The 19,861-nt window shown below is 63.6% G+C and overlaps 1 protein-coding gene across 1 annotated transcript in view; it reads left to right on the top strand.

The window, feature by feature from the left end:
- HMCN2 (hemicentin 2) overlaps nucleotides 1–19,861 on the top strand; it is a 102,017-nt gene that overhangs the window by 81,304 nt on the left and 852 nt on the right. The window contains 21 exon segments of the mRNA XM_056108910.1: nucleotides 558–679; nucleotides 1,304–1,468; nucleotides 2,411–2,518; nucleotides 2,772–2,906; nucleotides 3,153–3,287; nucleotides 4,164–4,354; nucleotides 4,719–4,932; nucleotides 5,432–5,566; nucleotides 6,020–6,210; nucleotides 6,654–6,735; nucleotides 8,690–8,959; nucleotides 11,806–11,958; nucleotides 13,182–13,319; nucleotides 13,402–13,523; nucleotides 14,635–14,872; nucleotides 15,588–15,650; nucleotides 15,847–15,981; nucleotides 16,496–16,624; nucleotides 17,954–18,265; nucleotides 18,783–18,902; nucleotides 19,564–19,690. Of these exon segments, the coding sequence (XP_055964885.1) occupies nucleotides 558–679; nucleotides 1,304–1,468; nucleotides 2,411–2,518; nucleotides 2,772–2,906; nucleotides 3,153–3,287; nucleotides 4,164–4,354; nucleotides 4,719–4,932; nucleotides 5,432–5,566; nucleotides 6,020–6,210; nucleotides 6,654–6,735; nucleotides 8,690–8,959; nucleotides 11,806–11,958; nucleotides 13,182–13,319; nucleotides 13,402–13,523; nucleotides 14,635–14,872; nucleotides 15,588–15,650; nucleotides 15,847–15,981; nucleotides 16,496–16,624; nucleotides 17,954–18,265; nucleotides 18,783–18,902; nucleotides 19,564–19,690 (3,285 nt within the window).

Below are 19,861 nucleotides of genomic sequence, written 5' to 3'. Positions count from 1 at the left end.
CCTTCCGTCCCGACTCAGTCCCCAGATTCTGGGAAGTCCCGGCTCCGGCACGGCCCTGGCACGGTGAAAATTCTGTAGCTAAAGCGGGTTTCTGGCCAACCGGACGCATCCGGTCAGGGAATCGGAATGTGGTTCCCGCCACGGCTGTGACCCGAGCAGGTGGCTGCAGGGGCAGGAGAAGCGGAGCAGACCTGGGAGAGCCTGAGCTCGGGCAGGGGCGGCTACAGGAAGGGGAGATAGTCATGAGGACCCCCACCCATATACATACACACATACACACACAGACGTATGCATGCACACACACACACACACACACACTGATATACACACAAAAACACAGATATATGCATGCACATGCACTTTTACACATATGCACATACATACAAAGACACACAGCACATATGTACACATAGATACACTCCCACACACACACTCCCACTCCCCAACACAGAGTCCCCGGGGCAGAAAAGTCACGGCCAGCTGCCCAGCCGGCCACTCAGCAGCCACGTGTCTATCTGTCCGCCTGTCCCTGTCTGTCTGTCTGTCTGTCTGCCCAGGCTCCTGCCCTCTGGCTCTCTGCTCCTCCTAGCCCCCGGCCCCCAGGACTCGGCCCAGTTCGAGTGCGTGGTGAGCAATGAGGTGGGCGAGGCCCGCAGGCTCTACCAGGTGACCGTGCATGGTGAGTGGGGGGTGATGAGGAGGTGGGGGTGCACAGCCCCATCCAGTGCTCCCCGCCCCTCCTGCCTGGACGTCCTGCAGCACCTCCTCCAGGAGGCCCTCTCTGATTCCACGCTGTCCACGCTGTCATCACCTCACCCCAGCATGCCCCCCACCCGCCGGGAGGACAGGCCTTGCCTGGCTCTGGAATGTTCTAAACCCAGACCTGCCTGCCTGGCAGCTGTGAGCAGGTAACACCCAGACCCGAGGGGGTCACTGGCCGTCTGTCTGTCTCTCTGCCCACATCCCCCTGCCCCCGCTCCTCAGCTGGCCCCCCACTGCCTTGTTCCGGCATCCGGCTATGCGACTGAGTCTTGTTCCTCCCACAGGCCTTTGTATTTCTGTTCCCCCTGGCCTGAGCACTGTCCCCTGCACCTGCCCGATGCACACCTGTTTAAATCATTTTCCAAATCTCGTGTTTAACGCCTCTCACCCTCTGAGCCCCCACAGAGCCCCTTCTCTTATGACACCCCAGGATGCCTAGCAGCTGCCCCCCAGGAACCTTTGCTCCTGAACCCAAGGCCAGCTGGGCCTGCGCGGCCTCCCCCCGGTCCCGGCTGGTGGGCCCAGCCTCTCTGTGTTTCAGAGCCGCCCACCATCGCGGACGACCAGACAGCCTTCACCGTGACCCAGATGGCGCCCGTGGTCCTCACATGCCACAGCTCTGGGGTGCCGGCCCCCACCATGTCCTGGAGCAAGGCAGGCACCCGGCTGGGGGCTCGGGGCCACGGCTATCGTGTGTCACCATCCGGTGAGGAGCGTGGGGCTTGGAGGGCCTTGGGGGGCCTCGGGGAGTGGGCTGGCTTGGAGGAAAACCCAGCTAGAAAGTTCCGGCGCCCCTGCCATCCCCTGCTGTGTGGTCCCGAGAAGCTGCTTGGCCTCTCTGGGCCACGCCTCTCTCACGTGCCAGACTGTGGCTGTCTGAGATTGCCTGATACCGGCTGGCAAGTGTGGCCCTGGGACCGTCACCGTGTCCCTCAGGCTGCCCGTGCCACTGTGGGACGGCCCGCACCAGATCACACATCTCTGTGTCTAAAAAGCCACTTTCAGCAAGTCAGTGCTCGCTGCAGCTTTTCTATGTCTCTGTTGAAGTGAAAAGGGCTCTGCGGGGGGGGGGGTCCCCAAATTCAAAGGGGGTGACTGAGATACAGTGAAAGGAGGAGCTTCTGGGGAGCTTCCAGACTCTGGAAGGACAGAGGAGGCAGTAATCCAAGGAGGCTTCCTATAGGAGGAGAGTTTGAGGCTAGCATGGGGAGGGCCTGTGCAGACCAGTGACCCAGCCAGGAGTTCAGGTGGGGCCAGCAAGTCGCAGGACATCATGCGTAGGAGGGTCAAGAGTCTGGTTCCGGGGCTGGAGCCATAACACAACAAGTAGGGCATTTTCCTTGCACACGGCCGACCTGGGTTCTATCCCCTGCGTCCCATATGGTCCCCTGAGCACTGCCAGGAGTAATTCCCAAGTGCATGAGCCAGGAGGAACCCCTGTGCATCGCTGGGTGTGACCCCCCAAAAAAAGTCTGATTCCTCCTGGGGGAAACTGAGGCACAGAGCACGGAAGAGACACGTCCAGGTGTGGGGCAGCAGATGCAACTCTTGTGCCTGGGCCCTGCTCCATGCCTTGGAGGGACCCCAAGACCCGTTCTGGCCCCGGCCCCTGGTCCCCTCACTGTCCCATGCCCGGCCCCGCCCGCAGGTGCCCTGGAGATCAGACAGGTGCTGCCCATCCACGCAGGGCGCTACACCTGCACCGCACGGAACCCCGTGGGCACGGCCCACAAGCACGTGTTCCTGAGCGTGCAGGGTGAGGCACGGCCCGGGGGCGGGGGGGGCTGGAGGGGCGGGGGAGCTGGGTGAGGTGTGGCCCGGGGACAGGGGCAGGGGCCTGGAGGGTCAGGGGACCCCCGTTTCCAAGGCCCCAGAGGGTCCATCCCATCGCCTCCCTGACGGGGCTGCTGGGGGAGGCGGCTCAGCCGAGGCTTCCGGAAGTTTCTGCGAGGCCTGTCTCCTGGACGCGGGAAGGGCATCCCAGGCCGCTGCAGCCGTTTCCCCCACAGCGTCCCCGGTGGTGAAGCCACTGCCAAGCGAGGTGCTGGCCGTGGCGGCGGCCGAGGTAGTCCTGCCCTGTGAAGCTGCGGGCGTCCCCCGGCCCCACATCTCCTGGCAGAAAGAGGGGCTCAGCGTGCCCGTGGGTGAGTGTGGCAGCAGGAACGGGCCCCGGGTGGGGCAGCTGGGCCTGGGTCCTCTTCCCGCCCAGCCTGAACTGACAGCCCCAGGGGGCCCCGCCCCGCCCCCACTGTCACTTCAGAGCCGAGTCCGGCTGGGTCGGGCAGCCTGGCTGGGCTCCGGGTGGCTGGTCAGCGGTCAGACCCATCCCAGAGGAGGACCAGGCGCCCTCCTGCCCACTCCCAGGCCCCGGGTTCCCACCCCCCCCCCAGGAGCTGGCACCCAGGTGCTTCCCAGAGGGCAGCTGAGGATCCTCCGCGCCAGCCTGGAGGACGCCGGGCACTACCTGTGTGTCGCCCAGAACAGCGCCGGCAGTGCCCTGGGTAGGACGCGGCTGGTGGTCCAAGGTGGGTCCGGGCAGTGGGTCCTGGGGCCTGGCTGCAGGGGTAGGTGCCCGCCTCCCCTCTGGCCACTGGGACGCTGGTCCTCATGCCGGCTCTGTGCCTTTGAACAACCCCTGTCTCCTAGGATAAAGGGAACGTGGGAAGGGGGGTGTGGAGCGATAGCACAGCAGGTGGGGTGTTTACCTTGCATGCATCCAACCTGGGTTCGATTCCCAGCATCCCATATGGTCTCCCGAGCACCACCAGGAGTGATTCCTGAGTGCACAGCCAGGAGTAACCCCCGTGCATTGCTGGGTGTGACCTTCAAAGCGAAAAATAAATGATAAATAAATAAATTAATAAAAACAAAGGGGTTGTCGACCCGGGACTGAAGAGATAGGACAGCGGGTAGGGTACTTGCCTTGCACATGGCCAGTCCTGGGCACCCCATAGGGACCCCTGAACCCTGCTAGGAGTGATTCCTGAGCACAGAGCCAGGAGTCAGTCCTGAATACTTCAGGGGACAGTCCCAAAACGAAAGGAACAGTGAGAGAGGGTAGGGCCCAGATGGCCAGGGCCTGGTCTCTGGGTGTCTCGGCAGCCATCCCTAGAGGGCTGAGGTCACAGTTCGGGCGAGCTCCATGGGGCCCTGGCTCTCCTGTTCCCTCTCCCTGTTACCAGAGCCAGACCTCCACCTCCATCCTGTGCCCGCACCCCTCCCAGAGCAGGCAGAACGGGGGCACAGGTGCCCCAGTGGGACATCCCCCAGAGAGGTTGGGAGCCTCTGCCCACAGCTCTGTGGGGGTCTCGACCCGAAACTCGAGTCCTCAGTTGCCCAGAGCGCAGGGACTGGCAGGGGCAGATGGGCACAGCCCGAGCCTGAGCGGCCCCTCTCCACAGTGCCCCCCGCCATCGAGCCTGGCCTCGCGGACCTGGCGGCCACCGAGGGCACACACGCGCTCCTGCCCTGCACAGCCAGCGGCAGCCCCCAGCCAGACATCACTTGGGAGAAGGATGGGCAGCTGCTGTCAGCTGCAGGGGACAAGTTCAGCCTCCAGCCCTCGGGGGCGCTGCTGGTGAAGCACTCAGAGGTGAGGCCTGGTGGGGCGGGGGTCCCGGGAGACGGGCGTCCGCATCCCAGCGCTGAGGAGGGCTGCGAGGTTTTGAGCAGCAGTGAGGCCTATGCCAGAACCCGCATGGCCTGGCCCTTGGAGTGCGGGTGGGGGTCCTGGGCTGCGGGGCTGTGTGACCTTTGGCCTGGGCTGGGCGCTCCGAGGGCAGTGAGAGTCCTTGAGGGGGCCCCGGGTGGTGTCCACCGTGTGACCTTGGGTGAGTCCCTCGACCTCTCTGCACTGGGAGCTCTGTGGACAGTGAGTGTTGGTGAGAGGGCCCCGGGTGGTGTCCGGGCTCCGTGTCTGGAGGACCAGCAGATCCCCAGAGCCGCCACGTCCCCAGAGCCAGGACGCCGGCACCTACACCTGCACCGCCAAGAACGCCCTGGGCCGCGCCCGCCGCCGCTTGCACCTCAGCATCCTGGCGCTGCCCGTCTTCACCACCCGGCCCGCTGACCGCAGCCTGCGCCTTGGGGACCGGCTGTGGCTGCGCTGTGCCGCCCACGGCAGCCCCCCACCCCGCCTTGGCTGGACCCTCAACGACAGGGAGGTCACAGGTGGGTGCCCGCCGGCGGGGGCAGGCAGGGTCCAACTGGGCCAGGGTCTGTCCTGGCCCTCCCTCCCAGGCTGGGTTTGTGGGACGGCCCAAGGCCGGAAGCACTGGCCACACAGCTCCCTGGACACCTCCAGGTTAGGGGCATCCCTGCCCGGCACTGCTGCCTGGTAACTGGACGTGGGGTTTGTGGTCAGTGCCTCCCCCCGGCTCCGTCCTGCTCAGCACCTCCTTGGTCACAGCTGGACGTAGCTCCTGGCCTGCTCGGGACCAGCCACATGCTGACCCTCTCTCCCTATCCTCCCTCAACACCCCCACTCAGGCTATGGGCCCGGGAGTGTGTCCCCCTAGAAACTGCCCCATTGGGGTCCACCTGGCACTCGGGAGGGGCCACGCCTGGGCTCTGTGTCTTTCTTGAGCACCTGCTGGATACCCCAGCGGGATCTGGGGTTTGGGTAGGAGCCCCCTGCCTCCCCCCTGGGGCATGTGTCTCTCGGCCACAGAGGGGGTGTCGGAGCAGGACGGAGGGAGCACGCTGCAGCGAGGGGCCGTCACCCGAGAGGACAGCGGGACCTACGTGTGCTGGGCTGAGAACCGAGTGGGCCGCGTGCAGGCCGCCAGCTTCGTGCACGTCCAGGGTAGGGCTTGCCCCGCCTCTGAGCCCACTTCAGCCCCCGATTCGCGGCCCTGGCTGGGCCCCGGGCGGGGGGGGAACGCTTCCCTTCTCTGTCAGGGACATGGGGACAGGATGCGGGCAGAGAGCCAGCCCTGGGGCCTGCCTGGAAGGAAGTCCAGCTCACCTGGTGTCCAGAGCAGCACAGGGGCACTCAAGTCCAGCACCTGTCTGCAGCCGCCAGCGAGTGTCGCATGCTCCCCACTGGCCGGAGCCGGACACACCTGGTCCACCCAGCCCCTCTGGGCCCACTGGGTTGCACTGGGCAGAGCTCTCTGCGTCCGTCCGTTGTACTGGGCTCGACACTGCCAATCCCGCGGGTTGCCGGGCAGGCTCTGGGGCGAGAGGGGGCGGGTGCAGGGGACGCTGAGCTCAAGGATGCCTGTTTGCTGCCCCCATCCCGTGTCCCCCGCCACAGAGGCCCCGACGCTGCAAGGGGAGGCCTTCTCCTACCTGGTGGAACCCGTGGGGGGCAGCGTCCAGCTGGACTGTGTGGTCCATGGGGCCCCCGCCCCCGCCATCCGCTGGGCCAAGGACGGGCTCCCACTGCGGGGCGGCCGCCTCCGCTACCGGCTGCACAACGGCTCACTGACCATCCGCAGGACCCAGGCAAGCCCGGGAGCCCCCGCAGCCCGTCACTCCCCTCCCTGGGCTTGGAGCGGCCCTGGGCTTTACAGGGACACAGAAGACCTGCCCGGGACAGCCAACTGCAGACACCACTGACCAAGACGTTGGAGCCGTCGGGGGTGGCAGGGATGGGACTCAACAGTTACGCTGGCCGGTGAAGCTACACGTGGGCAGAGGGCACCCTGGGGTGTGGCAGAAGACACAGGGCTCCCAGAGGACCCCCAGCACCACCCAGAAGCGGGACCCCTAAGCCCCCCAGTTCCAGGTCCTTATCCAGGGCCAGCCCAGCTCCCCTCTGACTTGGCCCCCATGATGAGAGCTGTTGCCCCTGGCATTCACAGGGGGGCTCCTATGAGGGTCCCGTGCTCTTCCTCCCTGCTGGGCAGAGGGGCCTTGCTGACCACATGCCCCTGTGTCCCCCGCAGAGGGCTGATGCTGGCCAGTACCTGTGCCGTGCGGAGAGCCATCTGGGCGCTGTGGAGAAGCTGGTGGTCCTGGTGCTGCAGAGTGCGTGTCCCATTGCAGGCGGGGCCCCGGGGGACCAGCTGGGGTGGTCACCCCTGGGAGCAGAGGGCATGAAGGGGCCTGGAGCCGGCTGGGGGTGGTGGTGGGGGACACGCGGGAGCCACGGCCGGGCCAGGTGGGGAGGCTTTTCCTCGGGATTCCCCTGCACCGGGACAAATCCAGGCTTGAGCTAGGGCCCTGTTTATCACTGCATCCCCCATCCCAGGAAGATCAGCGTCCCCCCGAGACCCCATCCCCACCTTCCAGACAGCCTCCCGCCCCATTGCCCAAGGAGTCATTGCCCAAGAGTTTTGCCCTTTAGGGTGGGGTTTTGGGGGGGGGAGGCCCACTCAGTGGTGCTCGGGGGCTACTCCCAGCTTGGTGCTCACGTCCCTCCTAGGGGTCCTTGGGGGGCCATGCCATGCAAAGCTGGGGACCGTACAGGACTTCCCTGAACCCCAGACTGCTGCACGCAAACCATACGCCACAGCTTGTCAGGCTGCCTCTGCGACCCTCCCGGCTTTTAGGTCTTTTCTCCTCAAAATGTCCCGTACGAGGGCGATTCCGCATTTCGGGAACAAGGAAAGTCTCAGGGCTCATTAGGGGAGAGAGAACAGGGGAAGGTGCTTGCCCCGCATGCAGCCAACCTGCTTTAAATCCCTGGAATCACATAGCCCCCCGCCACCAAGCCCCTCCAAGAGTGAGCCCCGAGCCATGCCGCCCTCCCCCACCTCCCGCTCTGCCCGTCCTAGTTCCGGGGTCCAGGCTCCAGGCCAGACATGCTGAGAGTCCGAGGCAAAGCAAAGCATTCCCGGGTTTCCCCACCCCTAGGGGTCACCGGCGAGTGGCCACGTCCACCTGCCTGTGCCCTTTTCCCCTGACACGTGTCATTGTGTGTTGAAACCGCCCGAGTGTCCCGCACACACAGTCCTGCCACGGACCGGCACCTGCGTCTGCAGTGGCCAGGCCGTGGCGTGGTGGCCGAGCACAGGCCTTGCACGTGTGAGGCCCTGGGGTCGGTTTTTGGCACATTTCACCCTGAGCTTCAGGGGAGGAAATACCCCAAGCGCTGACCCCAGGGGTTGCCCCTGAGCTCCTCTGGGTGTGACCCCAGATCAAACATTAAGAAGGACTGTGGCCATGGCAAAACCCACCACCCTGCTGCCTGGGGCGTCTCCCGCTGTTTCCCTGTTATGGGGTGTCCCGTTTCTCCAAACACCTTTCCCTGCTGCATTGAACGTGCGGCTGTGACTGGGGTGACGTGCAGTTCGCTGTAGATCTCTACGGGTCAGCCTCGGCAGCTGTGTGCCCGGCTGGCAATACAAATGGCATGGCAAAGTCCTGGCATGCGTTAACAATGAAGAAAAGGGGGTGGGGAGCTGCCCCAGGGGGCTGGAGCCCAGGTGGTTCCACCCCCCACCCCTCACAGTCCCCAAGCACCGCTAGGGTTACCCTCTGAGCTCTATTGGGCATGACCCCAAAGCCAAGAACAAAGAAGGGAAGGATGGCCGGGAGCTGGCCCGAAGCATGTGCCGATCCAGATTCTGCCTGCAGGGGCCGGAGCCATAGCACAGCGGGTAGGGCATTTGCCCGGGTTCAATCCCTGGCATCCCGTATGGTCCCCCAAGCACCGCCAGGATTAATTCCTGAGTGCAGAGCCAGGAGTGACCCCTGAGCATCGCTGGATGTGACCCAAAAAGCAAAAAAAAAAAAAAATTCTGCCTGCAGTGTGGGAGGGGACCCTAGTGGTCCCCAGCACAGCTGGGCCTGCACTGGCTCTTGACTCAGTGGCAGAGCTGGACCCCGGGGGCAGCCGCTCAGGGCCAGCTTGAGGCATTCTCTGAGCTGCGTGGGCCAGGCGGGACTCTCCCTCGCTGCCTGTCCCGTGGCCGGCTGCCGGGCTGTGCACCCCAGGAGAGGCTGAACCACTCCTCACAGCTGCTCTGGGCTCCCACAGGTGCGCCCGTGTTCCAGGTGAGGCCCCAGGACGTGACGGCGAGGTCCGGGGACGACGTGACACTGCAGTGCCAGGCCAGTGGGGAGCCGGTACCCACGGTGGAGTGGCTACGGGCCGGCCAGCCCCTGGTGGGCAGCCGGCGGCTGCGGACACTGCCGGACGGGAGCCTGTGGCTGGAGCAGGTGGAGGCCGGGGACGCGGGCGCCTATGAGTGTGTGGCCCACAACCTCCTGGGCTCGGCCTCTGCCCAGGCTGTGCTGGCCGTGAGAGGTACGCAGGAGCCCACCCGGCACGCGCCATGGGACGGGTGGCAGGTGGTGACTGAAGGGGACAGGGGCACAACCAGCAACTGGGGGAAACAGAGGCTGTGGCTGTGTGCAGCCATCTGTGCCCCCTGCCCGGCGCCCTGGGATTCCCCGAAGGTCGCTGAGTCGTTGCGGTCCCCAGCATCACTGGCCGGGGTGGGTGGTCACTGGCCAGTGCTACTTGCTGGTGCTTCCAATATCTACAGCCAGAGGCCCCGGCAATAGGAGCCCCCTTTGGGGATGGCCACACTTGGAGAGAAGAAAAGAACATTCCTGGGAAGCCCCAGGGGACCATCCGGGCGGCCCGACACACTCATGAGGTTATTTCTGTGCCTGTGTGTACCTGGGCCGCCTCAAGGCCCGCACCCAGGCAGACATGGCCAGTCGATCCCGCACGCAGCTGCCCTGTCTGGGCCGGGCAGAGCTGGAGCCTGACTCTGTTGGTGCTCGAAAGTCCCTGTCCACCAACTGTGGGACCCTGGTGGTCTGACCCAGGAGGCCAGATCGGGAAGTCTGTGAGTGTGAATCTGGGGTCGGAGTGAGAAGACAGTGGGGGTGGCATTTGCCCTGCATGTGCCCGACCCAGGTTCCTTCTCCAGATTCCCGTGTGGTCCCCAGAGCACCGCCAGGAGTGATCCCAGAGTGCAGAGCCAGGAATAACCCCTGAGCATGGCTGGGTGTGACCCCAAAGCAAACAAAAGTCAGCGGTCCCCTGGGGCAGAGCGGGCCCCTCTCTCCCTGAGCTCGGCCCCTTTTCTTCCCTCGCCTGGTCCCCACCCCCGGAGCTTTTGCCATGACTTCCTGTGCCACCCCCAGCTGAAGCCACAAATCAGGCACAAACGTTCAACCAAAAGAAACGAGTTTCCCACCCTGGCGCCTTCAGGCCCTTGGGTGAGGTCCAGCTATTCTTCTAAGGTCTGCAATGGGCACCCTGCCCCACACCCTCCCCAGCATCTGGGGGTGCTAGAGTGGGCATCACCCCAATCTCTGTCTTCCTGTGTTCCTTTAGAGACAGATGCTGCTTCTGTCTCTAAAGATGGACCAGGTGGGGCTCCCTGATGGCCTTGTGGTGACCCCTGGCCCCACCCATATTCCAGCGAGGTCACACCTAGGGACGGTGGCTGGTCCCAGCATACGAAGGGCGGAACTGTTCCGCCCAGGACCACCGCCTCCCTCTGGTTCTTGGAAAGAAACTACTATTTCCTTTGCATCGTTTATAATTCACGCAGGAGACAGGATCATTTAGCAAAAGCTGTGAAAGAGAAGGCCGTTATCAAGGGGCTCCCCCATTCGATGGCCTGAGATGGGGGTCACTGTGAGGGGGGAGGGGCTAGGAGGGGCTTCTCTGAGCATAGATGATAGTCTCTCTCTTTTTTTTTTTTTTGCTTTTTGGGTCACACCCGGCGATGCACAGGGGTTACTCCTGGCTCTGCACTCAGGAATTACTCCTGGCAGTGCTCAGGGGACCATATGGGATGCTGGGAATCGAACCTGGGTCGACTGCGTGCAAGGCAAATGCCCTACCACTGTGCTGTCGCTCCAGCCCCTAGATGGTAGTTTCTTTCTTGGGGCTGCACCCCTTGCCCACCCCCCTGAGCAGACAGTGCCCCTCCTTCCCCATGGCACCCCAGACCCCTTTTTCCCCACGTTCTCTTTTTGTTCTACGGGGCCATCAGCTCAGCTGACGTTGGCGCTGCAGAATAAATCACGGGTCCTTGCGTCACCTGCAGAGACTGTGGCTGCAGCCCGAGGTGCTGCTGGTTGGAAATTCCTTCCGGGGGCTGGGGGTGTAGGAAAAGGCGCCCACAGGCTTCCCAGGCCCAGCCCCCCACCCCACCCCCGACCCGTCTTCCTCCTTTCCACTCGCTGCCGCCTGGCTCCGGCGCTGAGTCACCGCCTGTCTGGGGAAATTTTCCACGACCGGCGCGCTCCAATTTCCGCAATCAGCCGGGCTCTGCAGAAGGCCACGGGGGTCACGGCCTGCTCCTGCCCCGGCTGTCGGCGGCATCGCGGCAGACGGGGACCAGAGCTGTCTGGGATGGGCTGCAAATCGCATCAAAGCTCTGTGAGGGACCGCGGGGATGGCTGCTTCCTGCCCTCCGCAGGGCCCAGCCGGGGAGTGTTTTCTGTTATCTTTTCACCAGATCTGCACAATTTGTGGTTAATTTCCCCCGAGGGCCGGTGAGCAGAGGCAGCTCTGGCATGCTGTGCCCTGGAATGCCATCTGTCCCAGCCAGACAGCGCCCATTAGCCTCCTGTGCTGAGTCCAGCCCGTCAGTGTGGGAACAGGGGGGGGGGGGCTGCAGACAGGCTGGCAGCTGCCAGAAACCCAGACCCCCCTCAAAAAAAGAAAAGGAAAAAGCAGAAGTCCTACTGTAGGGCGGCTGGAGCCGGACCCAGGAGGCTGGGCACTTCAGGTGCCACTTCCCATTCCTGCCGGGGGCCTGGTACCCGCTGGTCCGTGACGCCTCTCGGGGCCCTCCACCCACTCCCACAACAGCCCATGTGGGTAACCTGAGGGCCTGACTGGCTGGGTTTCTGGGTAGTCCCAGCAGAGAGAGAACCCTCACCCTCTGTTGCCTGAACCCTCACCCCTGCAGCGCCCCAACTCCTCTCTGGGCCAGGATGCCCCTGAGTGATGGGGGTCCACTTCACCTCCCACTCTTTCCCCCATTGCTGTGTGCCCCGAGGCAAGTTGCTTGCTTTCTCTGGGCCTCCGTTTACTCCTTTACAAGATGGGACAGTGCCATGCGTGGGCACCAACACTCACTGCTCCCCTCCTCCTCCTCCTCCTCCTCCTCCTTCTCCTAGGGGAACCCCGGGGGAGCCGGGGCAGCATGGTCGGGGTGATCAATGGCCAGGACCTGGGCGCGGCCACCCTCAACACCAGCGTACAGCGACGGGAGGCGGAGGCGGGGGCCGTCACCCTCCTCACCAGCATCGGCCACGTCCCGGCCACCGTGGGTGAGTGGAGCCCGGGCCAGCCTAGCAGACCCCTCGCTCGGTCTTGAACCCGAGAACCAAGTTCAAGCCCCAGCACCAAACGGGCCACGCCTGCCCCCAGCACCTCCAGAGCACAGAGCTGGGAGGCAGCCCTGAGCAGTGCTGGGCATGGCCCCAAACACCAGGAAACTCAGTAAGATCAGCTTCTGAGAGCTGATGGGACCAGACCAAGCCGGGGTCCCTCACACCGTCTCGTCAGCTCTGACAGGACCAAGCACGTCCAGGATGGATGGTGCTTCTGAGCAGGCGGCAGTGGCCTTCAGTTCACGGAGACGGGCCCCAGAAAGCAGACAGAGCGGGCCAGAGAGGGGCTGGAGCCACAGCACAGTGGGGAGGGCACTGGCCTGGCACATGGCTGACTCGGGTTCGAGTCCCAGCATCCCCTACGGTGTCTGAGCTCTGCCAGGAGTGACCTCTGAGTGCAGAGCCAGGGGTGACCCCGAGCGCTTCTGGGGCTGGCCAGAAAACAAAAGAAAGAAAAGTAAAGCAATGAGGGGCGATGGTCTAGGGCTGGGGTCCCAGGGGAGGGCACGGGGAGAGGGGACCAGACCCACAGCAGCGAGGAACATGCGCGTTCGAGCTTTCATGCAAGAGGTGGTGAACAAATGGAATGTTCTAGACATGAGGCGGCCGGTGGGCTGCGGACCCCGCATTCACCAAGGGGTCCAGGGAAGGAGGACGCAGTGTTAGTGGGGGGGGGGGACTTCAAGCACAGGCCCATGGGGATCTCGGGGGTCAGGGTGGGGGTCGCTCGGAGCTGGGGCGGGAGAAGGGCGTGGTCACTGTCCAGTGGGAACCGAGGCAGGAGAGGCTGAGGAGGAGCTGCCCGGCCCCACGATGCTGTTTCCCGGGAACTCTGGTCTCCCACCCCCGAAAGGCCAGACCAACCTGACCCCAGCCGAGACGAGGGAGGGTAGGGCCATGGCCGGTCGCAGCCGGTCGTGGCCCTCGTCCTAGTCCGTGGTCAGGGTGCCTGGAGGCTGTGCACGACACGTTTCCGGCAGATCAGCCACACTGGCTGCTGCGTCCAGCTTCCTGGACACCCTCCGGGTTTGTTGGGTTGATTGAGCAGCGTTTGCAAAAGCTGCCACCACTCCCCAAATCGTGGGTGCCAGGAAGCCCCGGCCTGGTCAGGGTCGCCCCAGAGACCCTCTGAGCCTGGCCGCTACCTTCACCCCACTCAGGACCCCTGATGCGAGTGCTGGTGGTCACCCTGGCCCCCACCTACTGGGCCCTGGCGGGGGAGAGCGGGGATACCCTGAACGGCCACTCGCTGACCGGAGGCCGCTTCCAGCAAGAGTCCCATGTGGAATTTGAAACGGGTGAGCAGGCAGGGCCAAGCTGAGGCCATGGGGGGCAGCCCCCTAGACCCCTCAGTCACTCTGGGCCGGTGTGGCACCGCAGGGGACCAGCTCACCGTGACCCAGGTGGCCCGGGGCCTGGACGCCGACGGCTTCCTGATCCTGGACGCAGAGGTCCATGGGGCTATCCCTGAGAGCCTCACCGAAGCTGATCTCCAAGTGCAGGTGGGTACAGAGGGAAACCGGTTACCAGCCCTTGGGGGCCGAGCCCGCAGATCTGGTGGTCCATCTGGGCTGGGAGCTGGTCACGGGAAGGATCTCATGATGAACTCATGGACCCAGCTTTATATATATATATATATATATATATATATATATATATATTATATCATGGTCACGGTCACGGTCCTCCCGTTGTTCATCAATTTGCTCGAGCGGGCCCAGTAACATTGTGAGACTTGTTACTGTGTTTGGCATATCGAATACGTCACGGGAAGCTTGCCAGGCTTTTTACTTTATAAAATAATTCACAATATTTCATTATATGTAATATTCAAACACCAATCCCACCACCACATTTCAGATGCTTCCATCCCGAACCCCAATCCCTGCCCCAAAGCAGAATCAAAGTAATATATTTTGGATTGTTATGAGAAACCGCTGAAAATGTTACAAAAAAAAAAGTATTCTTAGATGAAAGAATGTGGAGCTTGTTGTATTTCACCCAGGGGCCAGTAAGCCCTTCTATAAGCGATCACTAACATGTTGTTAAAGGTTGAACCTTGTGTATTTTTTATACATATATCTGTAAAAATATATGGGGCTGGAGCGATAGCACGGCAGGTAAGGCGTTTGCCTTGTACGTGACCGACCTGGTCGGACCAGGTTCGATTCCTCCGGCCCTCTTGGAGAGCCCGGCAAGCTACCGAGAGTATCTCACCCACATGGCAAAACCTGGCAAGCTACCTGTGACATTCGATATGCCAAAACACAGTAGCAAGAAGTCTCACAATGGAGACGTTACTGGGCCTGCCTGAGCAAATCGATGAACAATGGGAGGACAGTGCTACAGTGCTATATCTGTAAAACAAAAGAAAAATGTATATTTCCCACTAAGATTAGTTGCCTCCTACTTTGAACTCTATTGGATGTGGCGTGGTCATCTTGGAGTAGGGGGAGGGTGTGTGGTTTGTTGAAGTACCGCGTCGCTGCGTTTGCGGCTGCGCCAATGGCTTTCGGGAGGCCGAGCCATCTTCCCCGTCCCCTGAGGAGCAGGCAGTGAGGGGTGCCCCTCCCCCCATCTCCCTGAGTCGGGTGCCCCATGCTTTCCCCGCAGGACTTCGGGGAGCAGTACCTGCAGACGGGCCCCGGGCAGCTCTCAGGGGCCTCCACGCAGCGCTTCCTGCAGGGCCGCGTGCCCACGTGGGCGCGCTGTAACCACAGCATCCGCTACGACGCAGAGCGCGGCCCACAGCCCCAGCTGGTGCAGCACCTCCGCGCCTCACACATCCGCAGCGCCTTCGAGCCCGACGCCGAGGCCCTGCACTTCCAGCTCACCACGGCGCTGCAGGCTGGTGAGCCCCACCGCCCTGGCACCCAAGGTCCTTGCTCCCCGCCCTCCCTCCACACCCACCCCAGGGCACAGAGAGGGACGTGCACGGGAAAACCCTAGTGTGTGCAGATGCCCTGGGCCAGAATGGGAGCTGCGGAGGGTCCCCTGGGCCAGAATGGGAGCTGCGGAGGGTCCCTGGTGCCAAGTCCCACACTGAGGCCACAGCCTTGGGACACTGGATGCCCAGAGGCCCGTGGGCAGCCCACAGAGGCTCCGAGGAAAGGGAGGATGGCTCCGGGGAGCCACTGTGCCCCATTAGCTGAGGGTCCCACGGGTTTTCAATCTGAACACGGGAGGGAAGGGGGAGCCCAGCAGGAGGGGGCAGGGGGACACAGGGGTCCGGCTCTGAGCCTCAGTGTGTCCATCTGTGAACTGGGCGCTCTTGCCCCGCCGAGCAGGCTGGCGACAGCCATGAGGGCAGCTCCTTCGGCAAGAGGCATCTGTGCTCACGGGACTCGGCTCCGGGGTCCTCCCAGCTCCCCCTCCGGCCCAGGAGAACACAGTCAGGGGTTCCCAGGCACCGCCGCTCTCTGCTCCCCTGTGTGTGTGGGGGGGGCGCAGGGCACAGGCACCCCTCCCATCTCTGTGTTTCTCTTCTGCACCCCCGGGCCCAGGGCCACCATGGGGGCCACGTCCTGGGCCTGGGCCCGGCGTCCTGAGCTTGGCTTGTCTTGTAGAGGAGGGTGAGCCCAGCTGCCCGGAGGGCTTTGAGCAGGACCCTGAAGGCACATATTGTGTGGGTGAGTCTCCCCAGACGCCCGGCCCGTGGGGTCCCCTGGGCTCTGTGTTGGGAAGGGGGTGTGTGGAAGAAAGAGCTAGAAGGAGGGTGGGGGCCCATTCACGGCAGCCCTGGCCCTTGGGGTGGGGCTGCCTGGGCCACAGTGGGGGTGTCGAGGTGGGTCCGGGTAAGCGCTCACACAGTCCCCCGGCCCCCAGATGTGGATGAGTGCGCCTGGGAGCCGCAACTCTGCCCGGAAGGCCAGCGCTGCGAGAACCTGCCGGGGGCCCACCGCTGCCTCCCGGGCTGCGAGCCCGGCTTCCGGCTGGCCGCCGATGGGGCGGGCTGCGAAGGTGATGCTTGGGGGGGCACCGGACACAATCCCGGGGACCAAGCCATGGGGGCAGGAGAAGCAGCAGGCCTGTGGGAACTGAGTAGGTCCTGGAGTGCTGTGGCCAGGCTTGCTCTTCCCTTGGGCTCCCAGAAGGGGGTCGCCAGGCCTGAGGGGCTCCAGGCAGGGCTGGGTCCCTCTAAGGCACTTCCCTGGTCAGTGCCATACCGCCACCTTGGCCTCTGCGGGTGCTGCATGAGGAGGAGACGGCGCACGGGAAGAGGGGGATCGGGCCCTGTGTGCCCCTTTCTTCTTTCTCACCAGTCCTGGGGGCCATGCCAGGCTCCAGCCCCCACCCCAGCCCCACCCTCTATTCCCTTCGGACCCCCAAACTCTCATATACTGCAAGTCCTCGGCAACTGGGAGGTGGGGGGTCCCCCGCCTGATGGCGACTCTAGAGTAAGAGGTGTGGGGAGTGCGGGCAGTGTGGAGGGGTATGTGGGGGGGTCTGGGCTCAGCTCCAACCATCCCCCCAGATGTGGACGAATGTTTGGAGGAGACCGATGAATGCCACTACAGCCAGCTCTGTGACAACACCCCGGGCGGGTACCACTGTGGGTGCCCCCGCGGGTACCGGACCCAGGGCCCTGGCCTGCCCTGCCTAGGTACAGGGACCCTGCCCCCACTTTGAGACCAGGATCGTGCTGGGTTCTGAGGGCTGGGTTCTGAGGTGCTGGGTTCTGAGGTGCTAGGTTCTGTTGTGCTGGGTTCTGTCGTGCTGGGTTCTGAGGGCTGGGTTCTGGGGTTCTGAGTTCTGAAGGGCTAAGTTCTGTGTGGCTGGATTCTGTGGTGCTGGGTTCTGTGGTGCTGGGTTCTGAGGGCTGGGTTCAGGGGTGCTGGGTTCTGAAGAGCTAGGTTCTGTGGTGCTGGGTTCTGTGGTGCTGGGTTCTGTCATGCTGGGTTCTGAAGGGCTAGGTTCTATGTGGCTGGATTCTGTGGTGCTGGATTCTGAGGGCTGGGTTCAGGGATGCTGGGTTCTGTTGTGCTGGGTTCTGTTGTTCTGGGTTCTGTCGTGCTGGGCTCTGAGGGCTGGGTTCTGGGGTGCTGGGTTCTGAAAAGCTAGGTTCTGTGGGGCTGAGTTCTGTGGTGCTGGGTTCTGAGGGCTGAGTTCTGAGGGTCTGGGTTCTGAGAGGCGGGGTCTGAGGGGCTGGGTTCTGAGGGGTGGGTTCTGGGGTTCTTGGTTCTGAAGGGCTAAGTTCTATGTGGCTGGATTCTGCGGTTCTGGGTTCTGAGGTGCTGGGTTCTGTGGTGCTGGGTTCTATGGTGCTGGGTTCTGTCATGCTGGGTTCTGAGAGCTGGGTTCTGGGGTTCTTGGTTCTGAAAGGCTAGGTTCTATGTGGCTGGATTCTGTGGTTCTGGGTTCTGTTGTTCTGGGTTCTGTCGCGCTGGGTTCTGTAGTGCTGAGCTCTGAGGGCTGGGTTCTGGGGTGCTGGGTTCTGAAAAGCTAGGTTCTGTGGGGCTGGGTTCTGTGGTGCTGGGTTCTGAGGGCTGAGTTCTGAGGGGCTGGGTTCTGAGAGGTGGGGTCTGAGGGGCTGGGTTCTGAGGGGTGGGTTCTGGGATGCTAGCTTCTGAGGACTGGGTTCTGAGGGGTTGGGTTCTGGGGTGCTGGGTCTGAGGGCTCGGTTCTGTGGTGCTGGGTTCTGAGGTGCTAAGTTCTGAGGGACTGGGTTCTGTGGTTCTGGGTTTTGAGGGGCTGGGTTCTGGGGTGCTGGGTTCTGTGGTGCTGGGTTCTGTGGTGCTGGGCTCTGTGGTGCTGGGTTCTGCTCTGCCACACTCATGACCCCACAGTCTCTCCCCCTGCACTCTGGGGCGACCCCTCCTGGGAGCTCTGAGGAGGAGGCTGGAAGGGACTCAGAGGCTGAGAGGGTAGAGAGGGCACCGAGGGGCCGGTCGGCAGAGCTGGGAGGCCCAGTGCCCTGCCTGCTCCTTTGCAGATGTCAACGAGTGTGTGGAGCGGCCCCCGCCCTGCGCCCACCAGTGCCAGAACCTACAGGGCGGCTTCCGCTGCCTGTGCCCACCCGGCTACACGCTCCTCCCGGACGGCAGGACGTGCGTCCCCCCCGAGCGCGAGTTCAGAGGCCAGAACGTGACCACCGTCAGCTCCCGGGGCCCTTGGCTGCGGCCCCGCGGCCCCGGGGGCTCCTACCATGCCTGGGTCTCCCTCCGGCCACGCCCCAAAGTTCTGGGCAGCGAGGGACGGGCCTGGTGCCCGCAGGGCTTCATCCGGCAGAATGGAGTCTGCACTGGTAAGGCCAAGCCCTCTTCCTGAGTGTGGGGGGGCACCCCAGGCAGACGGGACATGGGGCAGCACCAGCGGAGCCCAGGGGTGGGTTCCCGAGGGGCGTGGCGGGCAGGTGAATGGAGCATCCATTGGCGTGCAGGACGCTTTGGTCCAAGGGGGACTTTCTTGGACAATTGTCCCGGTATCCCACTAGGAGAAGCGGGTACCCTTGGCACTCAGCAGAGGGGTCAGTCAGGGAAGGAAACATTCAGGAGCGAAGAATGTTCCAGGCTGACAGGGGCCAGGGTGAGGGTCAGCCCAAGTTCCAGGCTGCGAGTGTGGGCGGGGAGGGGGCTGCCTGGAGGTTGGAGGCACCTCAGCAGAGGTTCCCTCCTTAGCCCCTGGGTCTGGCAGGGGTCCCCAACTCCAGGGTTGGAGGGGACACCATCCTGTCTGGAGCCTGGCCAGCAGGCATGGGCTCACCTGGGCAGCACTGACTCAGCGGGCATCTCCCCCCCCCCCCCACTCCCTGTGCTGGGCAGACCTGGACGAGTGCCGCGTGCCCAGCCTGTGCCAACATGCCTGCCAGAACACCGAGGGCAGCTACCGGTGCCTCTGCCCCGCCGGCTACCGCCTCCTGCCAAGCGGGAAGAACTGCCAGGGTGAGCCCCCGCCCGGGCTGCGTGGGACGGGCCCACTTCCGGCCCTCGCATGCCCTCAGCAGCCCCTCAGGGCCGGGAGCAGCACCAGACACCCACTGCCATCTGGCGGGGCTTCTGCTCTGAGCTGGAGCTGAGATTGGCAGGTGCAGGGACCATACCAACGTTGCCATTCCGGGCTGCACCCGCTCCCTCAGCCCCCTTGGGTCGGGGTGCGTGGGGGTCAGGGCCTGGTGGATGTAGAAACAGGTGGCTTCACCTGGCCATGCTCAGAGCCATGGGATAGCCAGCAGCATTGCCCACCCCAGGGGCTACTTCCTGTCTTGGGCTTGTGGGGGGCAGGGGGCATCTTTGGGGGCCGACTGGGCACTCTAACCCCACACACAACTGCCTCTTTTTTGGGCTTCCCCAGACTCGAAGGCAAGAGGGCCCTCATTGCTGGGCTGGGGGGGGGGCGGTCAGGTGAGCTGGGATGCGAAGGGCACTGCCCAACACATGAACCCCCTGGGGGCATTTCTTGCACCCCCCCCCCATTTATTTTCATGGAAACCTACTTGCTTGTCACTGATGCGTAGCTGATGTGGCCACATGGTAAAGGTTTAAGGTGCCCACCCCGGGGGTTGTCTGTGCCCCTGCCCCATTTGCACCCCCTGCCCGCCTCCAGACATCAACGAGTGCGAGGAGGATGGCATCGACTGCGCCCCTGGCCAGATGTGCTTTAACACCCGGGGCAGCTACCAGTGCGTGGACACGCCGTGCCCGGCCACCTACCGGCAGGGCTCCAGCCCCGGGTAAGGGAGCTGCTTTCCACGCAACACCGGGGCCCTTGTCCTGCCTGACCCCTCCTCCAGGAAGGCCACGTGGGATGACCCAGAGCAGGGGACCTTCCTGATGTAGAGAGGGGAGGTCTGGGACTTGAGTGATAGCACAGTGAGTAGGGCGTTTGCCTTGCACGAGGCTGA

This window comes from Sorex fumeus, unplaced genomic scaffold (assembly GCF_029834395.1).
Source record: "Sorex fumeus unplaced genomic scaffold, SorFum_2.1 ptg000233l, whole genome shotgun sequence".
Classification (NCBI taxonomy): domain Eukaryota; kingdom Metazoa; phylum Chordata; class Mammalia; order Eulipotyphla; family Soricidae; genus Sorex; species Sorex fumeus.
Note: the sequence above shows the minus strand (reverse complement) of the source record. Positions and strands in the feature narration are given on the sequence as shown.